The sequence below is a fragment of the Trichechus manatus genome, unplaced genomic scaffold (genome assembly GCF_000243295.1).
Source record: "Trichechus manatus latirostris isolate Lorelei unplaced genomic scaffold, TriManLat1.0 scaffold00226, whole genome shotgun sequence".
In the NCBI taxonomy this organism is placed as follows: domain Eukaryota; kingdom Metazoa; phylum Chordata; class Mammalia; order Sirenia; family Trichechidae; genus Trichechus; species Trichechus manatus.
In genome coordinates, this window is record NW_004444162.1 from 3,465,732 (window position 1) to 3,475,310 (window position 9,579).

The 9,579-nt window shown below is 36.5% G+C and overlaps 1 protein-coding gene across 1 annotated transcript in view; it reads right to left on the minus strand.

The window, feature by feature from the left end:
* Positions 1 to 9,579, minus strand: part of RNGTT (RNA guanylyltransferase and 5'-phosphatase) — a 212,679-nt gene that overhangs the window by 104,637 nt on the left and 98,463 nt on the right. Inside the window, exon 5 of the mRNA XM_004388994.2 lies at positions 6,884 to 6,984. Coding sequence (XP_004389051.2) covers positions 6,884 to 6,984 — 101 coding nt within the window. The remainder of the gene's footprint in view (positions 1 to 6,883; positions 6,985 to 9,579) is intronic.

Genomic DNA, 9,579 nt, shown 5'->3' on the forward strand with positions numbered 1-9,579 from the left:
GGTCCCAGCCCACCTGGAGTAAAGGAGAATGAAGAACACCAAAGACACAAGGAAAATATTAGCCCAAGAGACAAAACGGGCCACATAAACCAGAGACTCCATCAGCCTGAGACCAGAAAAACTAGATGGTGCCTGGCTACCACCAACGACCACCCTGACAGGGATCACAACAGAGAGTCCCTGATGGAGCAGGAGAAAAGTGGGGTGCAGAAGTAAAATTCTAGTAAAAAGACCAGACTTAATGGTCTGACTGAGACTGGAGGAACCCCAGAAGACATGGCCCCTAGACTTTTTGTTAATCCAGAACTAAAACCATTCCCGAAGCCAACTCTTCAGACAAAGAACAGACTGGACTATAAGACATAAAATGATACTCGTGAAGAGACTGCTTCTTAATTCAAGTAGATACATGAGACTAAATAGGCAGCTCCTGTCCGGAGGTGAGATGAGATGGCAGAAAGGGATAGGAGCTGGCTGAATGGACACGGGAAATCTAGGGTGGAAATGAGGAACGTGTGGTCACATTACATGGATAGCAACTAGGGTCACATAATAACGTGTGTATAAATTTTTCTATGAGAAACTAACTTGAGCTATAAACTTTCACCTAAAGTACAATTAAAAAAATAAAGAAGTATGTCTTTGCCTGGCATGACCAACAGTATACCTCAGGGACACCAACTCTTCTGCTCTTTGCCATAATACAGTCCACAGAGATAGTAGTCATTTTAACATTATACAGAACATAACACTGATACAGGATACTACTGATTTTGTACTTATTATGCTTATTGGAAGTGATGAGAAAGAAGTAGCAAGTTCTTTAGATGCCTTAGTAAGACACGTATGAGGAAGGAGATGGGAGATAAAGCCCATAAAAATAAAGGGGCCCATCATCTAAGTAAGATTTCTAGGAGTACGATGGTCTGAGACCTGGCATCATAGCTTCTCCAAGGTGAAAGACAAGTTACTGTGCCTGCACCATCTACTACTAAAAAGGGGCACAACGCTTGACAAGCCTTTGTGGATTCTGGAACAGTATTCCAATCCATTTACCAAGTAACCTGCTAGGCTATCATTTTTAAGTCCCGATCAGAGAAAGAGAAGTCTCTGCAGAAAGTCCAGGCTGCTCTGTCACTTGGACTTTATAACCCAGTATATCAATTGACTCACTAGCAAGCCCCAACAGGAGAATCACAGCACAAATCTTTAGGGTTTTACAGCAGTACTATTCCATTTTCTACAGATCACTATTCTTTTGAGAAACAGATACTACCTTGCTACTGGGCCCTGATAAGGACTGGAGGCCTCATGATGGCAATCAAGTAACATGTGATGACCCAGGTTGTCCATGATGAACTGGATGTTATTTGACACACTAAGCCATAAGGTGTAGACATGGTAGGAACAAACTATCATTAAGTGGAAATGCTCTATAAGATACTGAATATGAACAGGTTCAGAAGACACAGGTAGATGTATTACTTTCTTTTCTCGATTACTGCCTTCTTTTCTTCAAACCCATACCTAACATCATGGAGAATTGCTTATAACCAGATGAATAAAGAAGAAAAAACTAAGGCATAGTTTGCACAAAAAGAAAGTGTGCACTACTGCAGAATAATAGTCTGAAGGACATCAGTGATGGGAAAATTTCCCAGTGGACCAAACTTTAAGCAGTGCAATCTAGACTGAGAGATGGCCAGAAGAGAAAATCTACACTAATTTATGGGCAGCTGGCAGTAGTTTAGAAGGTTGATCAGGAATATGGAAGAAATAAGATTGAAAGATTAGTGACAACAAGGTCTGGGTATGTAGAGAGATGCCTCAAAATAAACAGATTATGAAAAAATCTGCGTCCTAAGTGAATGCTCACCAAAGGGCATCCACCACAGAGGAGATGCTCAATATATTAGGTGGACAAGATAACTCATTTTGAATGCCAATCACTTTCTTTCCCCAGCCATCCCAAGGCTCACTCATGTGAAAACCAGTTACAGTGGTAAGAACGGAGGCTATGCACAGGCTCAACTACTTGGACTCATCTCTTACCAGGACTGACTGAGCCACAGCTACCACCGAGTGCTCAACCTACCAACAGCACAGACAAACACTGAGCCCCTGATACAGAGGGATAAGCCACCTACCTGATGGTAGGTTGATTACACAGACTTCTATCATGGAGGGGGGCAGCAAGGGATCCTCACTAGATCACATATATATTCCAGATCATATATTCCTTTCCTGTCCCTTAAGCTTCTATAAACACAACCTTCTGTGAACTTTGGAATGTCTTATTCATTAACATGGTTTGCCACAAAACACTGCTTCTAATCAAGAAACATACTTCATAGCAAAATAAGAGGTGCAATGACTTAGAATTCCCTCCTCTTACCCCACCACCTAGAAGCAGCTGACTTAACAAAACAGTAGAATGGTCAATTAAAAGTACAATCACGTCACTGCATCTTAAAGTCATAGTGTTCTATCTTACAGGATACACTAGATGTTTTGAATTTGCAACCAAATATATGGTAAAGCTTCTCCTTTTGCCAAAATACATGGGTTAAGAAGTCACTAGGTGGAAATGGGCTCTTCTCAATATTACATCTAATAATCTAGTCAGAGAATTTTTGTTTCCTATCCCTGCAACTTTGTGCCAGATGGTTTGGGGATTTTGGTTCACAAAACAGAAATGCTTCTACATCGCAGGACACAAGAATGGTTGCACTGAATCAGAAATTAAAACTGCCAACTGACCACTTTGTGCTCCTCATGTAACCGGACCAACAGGCAAAAAAAGAGTATTACTCTACCGGCTAAATGACTGATCCTATTATCAAAGAAAAACTGGGTTGCTGCTACACAACTGAACAGAAGGGACTATGTCTGGAACCCTGGGGATTCTTTGGGATGTCTTTTAGTAGTTCCATGTCCAATAGTATAAGTTAATGAAAGATTATAGAAACCAAAATGGGCAGGAGCAATGAATCTCAGACTTTTTTGGAGTAAAGATTTGAGACACCCCACTATGTAAAGAATCTTATCATCTAAGAACCTGGCTGAGAACAAAGGGAAAAATAAAATGGATAGTGGAAGAAAAGTTTCGACTTACGGCCTCATGACCAGTAACAGAATTGTTGATGTTGGCTAACTTGACAATTTAGTTATTAGTAACAAAATATTCAAATGGAACTGTGACTGAATTTGAAGAGTAATTAACATTGCCCAGAAATAGATATCATAAACTGTCTCCCAGAAATGGATATATTATTGTTATTATCTTCACTTTGAAGATACAGTAAGAGGACATTCGTATCTTGTTATGTGAAAGAATAATGTTATTTTTTCTGTTTTAGGGAAATTCAAATATGTATAGAAGTACGTGGATGCTAAATAACTATCGAAGCGGACTGTGCTATTATTAAGCTACTGTCTCTTGGCTTCAAACTCACTTGTCTATGCTCTGTTCTATTTGCTAGAACTCTGTCAACCACATTTCTCCTCTGCCAGCTGGTTCCCTGACTGCCTTGGTACATATGGGCTGTTAGAAGGGGAACTAAAAGACTTGAGGAAAATGAAGAAGCCTGTTCTTCCCTGTTTGTAGCAAAATTTTTCTACCCTAGTGGTGACAGCTGGCTCCTCTGTCTATAAAGCTCAACACAAGGTAAACTGCTAAGACACAAAAAATCTATTTTAGGCCATGGTAAATCAATGTTAATATAGTTCCAATTTTCAGAGGCAATAAGCACAAAGGTCAGTTTTTTAATTGCCATCAACAGGGCATTCAATACAATAAAACAGATTTTTCTATTTGTATTAAATTTCAATCTAACACGTCTATAGTATAACCACTTTATTATAGCAGCGGAATGAGACTCAAAACCATACTTTGAAAGCCTAAGGCTTCATAAAAAATTATTGCTAACATTTTTCAAAGGTTGATATGTACATTATACCTTTCAAGATATTCATTCCATTCTAAGCTTTGTAGAAATATTTGGAAGTACAATCAAGGAAACAAATTAGCTTGTTTATGGTATTTAAATGTAATTAGTCCCAGCTCACTGGTCACATGCTATGAGTTTTATGATTTTCAGACATGACTATTCTCCTTTCAAACTATTACACCTGTTTCTTGTAATGCCTCTCTAACATACTGAATTCCTATTAACCATTAGATATAAACTGATTTATTTAGTGAAAACTGCTACAATGTATAACATCCTTTACATGAAAAAAAGCATATTACCCTAACTGAATAATATGTTTTATATAATACTTACCAAGTAACTTCATATTAAATACACTATTTTCAAAGACTGATATCCATGTTGCATAAACAATGTACCTACACCAATATAATTTGCATCTTCCTATTTGAAAATCACCTTAAATGCTGACATTTTGGAATGTTTTACAGATGTGCAAGAATCAAAAGCAATTCATTGTCTTTTGTAAGAGATATTTAAACAGGTAAAATTTTAAAAGAACAAAATATATTAACAACACAGTGAGAATAAAGCAAAATTTGGATGACAAACTACTAAACTGAATTACATTTTCCTATGGAGCCCTGGTGGTGCAGTGGTTAAGAACTCAGGCTGCTAACCAAAAGTCGGCAGTTTGAATCCACCAGCCACTCCTTGGGAAACCCTATGGGGCAGTTCTACTCTGTCCTATAGGATCATTACGAGTCGGAATCTACTCGACAGCAACGAGTAATTTTGGTATATGTAATTGCAGGAGTCCTTGAGTGGTGCAAACAGTTAAGCACTCTACTAGCTGAAAGGTTGGTGGTTTGAATCCACCTACAGGCGCCTCGGAAGACAGGCCTGGCACACTGCTTCCAAAAGGTCAAAGTCTTGAAAACCCTATAGAGTAGTTCTACTCTGCACACGTGGGGTCACCGTGAGTTGGAATTCACTCAATGGCAAGTAACAACAACAACAACATACATAATTGCAATGGACAATTACACAGAAAAAAAATAAAGACTGACATTTTCTACTACTTAGAGAAATGGGCATTCTATTTTTAACCTCGTGTAGCTTTTAAATGCTGCTAAGAATTACTACCTGGAGAAAGCACAACTAAATGATTTTTCAAAACTAAAAAAAAAAAAAATCAATAAGGGTCCATACTTAGCTAAATATTGTAAATACAGTATTAGGCAAAATAGAAGATTCACTAAGAAAGCAATTTAATGAAATTTACTTCATCTTTGAAGTCTTACATTTCCAAAGATCCATAGTCATCTGTGTCTTAAAAAAAAAAGTGCAGTCCCACCAGAACTAATCTCTCCATCTCCACTGTTTTAGAAATCAGGCGGTCTTCTATAAGATACTTTCAGAAGAGGTATCAAGCCTATACCCAGTTTGCCTGACTATTTATGAATGCATAGGCTCCTCAGTTAACTGGAACCCACAATATCTGTACACCAGATACTCTGTTAGAAGAATAATCTTGAATTTAATGCTTATCAACATTTATCCAAAGTTAAGAGAAATAATATTTTTGAAAACTGGAAAATGTATGTGTGTACATATATGTATATATGTATCTGTGTGTAGACAGATAGATATTCCATCTACAAACACCTAAGCAACACTATTTAGGGGACCCAAATAATTGTTCTGACTAAACCGTACTTGGCCATTAAGTCACAAGTCTTTACTTAAGGTTATAAAATATTAACCACCCTATTTTTGAAAACTGACACTCATACAGCCTTATTAAACTCACTTTTTACTTAGGATGTAAATAGGATATAGTTCACTACACTGCAAAGTGTCTTCTCTATGAGAATCACAGTCTCTTATGAGACCATTTTATTCTTATGGAGCCTGGACTGAGTTAACTGATCACATATCCTTTTTATTAGTTACAAAAAAAGCAAACTTGCAGTTTACGTTTGGTGAGTACAAAGGATTTCATGGCATGCACTGGTAAACTTATATCTTTCTGCTACAGTTATCTTATTTGTTTTTCACTTTATGATTTCCTTGATTAAGCATTTCTCATTTTGTTGTAATGTATTTATTTCCGTAAGATGCCTTAAAAATTTCTGTCTTAAAAATTATGAAATAAAACAAAATTTTGGAAAAACAATGAAAATATTAATGTTATATCATCTTTTATTCTAAAATAGCAACCAATAAAGACAAAAAAGGAAGATTAACCAATAAATAAAAAAATTGCCACTTACTGAACATTATGAAAAATCTTAATAAAATTCAACAATTAAATCCTTGCTCTAATAAAGTATGGATAAAAGTTTGCTCTGCAAATGCAAACATGAAGCAGTATCCTTCAAAATAAAAAATACTTATTTCAATACACTTAATTATAATGCCAACGATCATGTGTTATAAGTCATTTGACAGGCTTAGTTGTAAGTAAAATCAATTATTACTTTTACAATTTAACCAAGTTTTTCTTTTTTTTATATTAGAAATAACTGTTGGTTAAAAAAAAGGATTTTAAGACTAAAATTAATAAACTTTAAATGCTACTACAAAATGTTAACTGTTACAGGTCAAAGGAGCAATCTGTGAAAATTAGTATAAGTAAAAACCCAAAACAAATCCTTTGCCATCAAGTCAATTCCAACTCCTAGCAACCCTGAAGGAGAGAGCAGAACTGCTCCATAGCATTTCCAAGGCTGTAATTCGTACAGAAACAAACTGCCACATCTTTCTCCTGCGGAGCGGCTGATGGGTTTGAACCATCAACATAACCATTGATTAGCAGCCAAGCACTTAACCACTGTGTCACCAGGGCTACTAGAGTATCTGTTAAAGTACCCTGTAAACGGTGAATCCAACAGTATGCAAACAGTATTATTTCATGCAAAAATGAGTGGAGGTGAGTGTACACTTACCCTTCTCCTCCCATTCTTGTTATCTTTAGGCGAAAATCCACAGAATTCAGACTGGGAGGCTTCCATTTCAAAATATCATCACATCGACCAGGCTTATATTTCTAAAACGATAGTAATAATCAATAAATACCTTTAAAAAAAAAAAAAAGCCCTACACATTCAACTTATGAACAATCATATCTATTTTTTATTAAGCAAAATTACTACTTCTTTTCTGAATATAATTTTTGTTATCATCAACCAATGAGTGAGGCTAATTATCTATCTTTAATTGATGGCCTTTGTCTTTTTCCTCACACTAAGACTGCCAAAGACAGGCAGATTCTTGTTTGTGGAAGTCCAGAAAAAGAAAAAATTCAGTTATTCTATCCAACCTTTCCATTACTCAAAGGAAGGTTGATAATTTTTTTAAAAAAAGATTTTTCTTGTTCAGCTTTACCAAGGCAAAATTTAAAATGAATAAAATTAGCTAATTTGAACTGTCTTACTCAACAAGTTTTGACAAATGTATAGTCACATAACTATCACCAAAAGCATGATATAGAGATACTTTGATCACCCTCAAAAGTTCTCATGTGAACACTTTGCAACCAATTCCTTCCTCTAGCCCTCTGGCAACAACAGATCTGCTTTTTATCACTCTATGTGTGTGTTTGCTAGAATTCATAAAATACTCTTAACATAAGACTTCTGAGATTCACTTATTCTGATTTATGTATTATTAATTTGTTCCTTTTTATTTCAGAGTAAGATTCCATGTTGTGTATATACCACAAATTGTTTATACATTGACAAGCTGATGGATATCTAGGTTGTTTCCAGTTTTTGGCTATCATGAATGCTGCTGCTCTGAACATTCATGAGCAAGTTGTGTCGACATATGTTTTCATCTCTCTCTCTCTTTTTTCCCCCTCACTCTTCATTTCATACCCATGAGTGGAAGGGCTGGGTCACATGATAAATATATGTTTAACTTCATAATAAACTGCCGATCTGTTTTCCAAAGTGGCTGTAGCATTTTCCACTCCCACCAGAAATGCATGAGACGTCCAGTTACTCCACATCCTCCCCAGAACCAAACAATGTCAGTTTTTCAATTTTATCCATTTTTAACGGATATGCCTCCTAATTTTAATTTTCATTTTCCTAATGACAAAATATGCTGAAAATCTTTTTATGTGCTTATTTACCATGTTATGGGTTGATTTGTGCCAAAAAGATATGTGCAAGTCGTAACCCCCAGTCCCTATGAATATGACCTTATTTGGAAACAGTGTCTTTGCAGCTGTAATTAGTTAAGTCAACAAGTCATACTGGAGTGGAGTGGGCCTTCATCCAATATGATCTTTGAAGAAGAGACATTGAGACAAAGGGAAGAACACCATATGAAGACATAGACACTTCCATGTAAAGACGGAGGCAGAGATTGGAGTCATGTTGCCAAAAGCCAAGGAATGCCTGAGAGTACCAGAGGCTGGAAGAGACGAGGAAAGATCTTTCTGTATAGTGTTTGGAGAGAGCATGCTCCTAACGACATCCTGAATTCAGACTTTTAGCCTAAATTGTGAGAGAATAAGTTACTGTTGTTTTAAGTTTGTGGTACTTTGTTACAGCACTAATACACCATCTGTGTATCTTCTCTGAGGACAGTAGTGGTCCAGCCGTAGAATTTTCACCTTCCACAGAGTGACCTGGGTTGGATTCCAGCCAATGCACTTCAAGCACAGCCACCAACCATCTATCAGTGGAGGCTTGCAGAGCTTCCAGACTAAGACAGACTAGGAAGAAAGGCCTGGAGATCTACTTCCAAAAAAAATCAGCCACTGAAAACTACAGATCATAATGGTCCAGTCCTGTTATGCAGAGGGTCTCCAAGAGTCAGAGGCTGACTTGACAGCAACTAACAATTTATTTTCTTTGGTGAAGTGTCTGTTGAAATATTTTGCCCTTGTTTTTAACGGGCTGTTTACGTCCTTATTATTGAGTTGTAAGACTTGTTTATATATTCTGGATAAACAGCCATTGTAGGACATATGCACTGCAAATATTTTCTACCTGTCTTTGGCTTGCCTTTTTATTTTCTTAACAATTTCTTTTGAAAGGCAAAGTTTTTAATTTTGACAAGGTTGATATTATTAAAAATAATTTAAAAATTATCAATTTTTAAATTTTATAATTCATGCTTTTTGTGTTCTATCTAACTATTCTGAAGTCACTGTAATTTTCTACTATGTTTTCTCAGAGAAGTTTTACAGTTTTATTTATATGGTGTGAGGCAAAGGACTAGGTTCATTGTTTGGCATATGGATATTAAATCAATCTGGCACCATTTGTTGAAAAGATTATTCTTTCCTCATTGAAATGCCTTGGCACCACTGTCAAAAATCAACCGTTTACAGATACATTTTTGTTCCTACTAATCTGTTGCACTAATATACGTTTCTCTTTCTACTAACAGCACACTGTCTCGGTTACTGCAGCTTTATGTGGTTAGGTGTCACTGAATCGGTTCTGACTCGTAGCAACCCTACGTACGACAGTACAAAACACTGCTCAGTCTTGCACCATCCTCACAATTGTTGCTATGTTTGAGCCACTGTTGCAGCCACTGTGTCAATCCATCCTGTTGAGAATTTTCCTCTTTTTCACTGACACTCAAAATCAGGTTGTGTTAAGTCTTCCAATTTTGTTTTTTT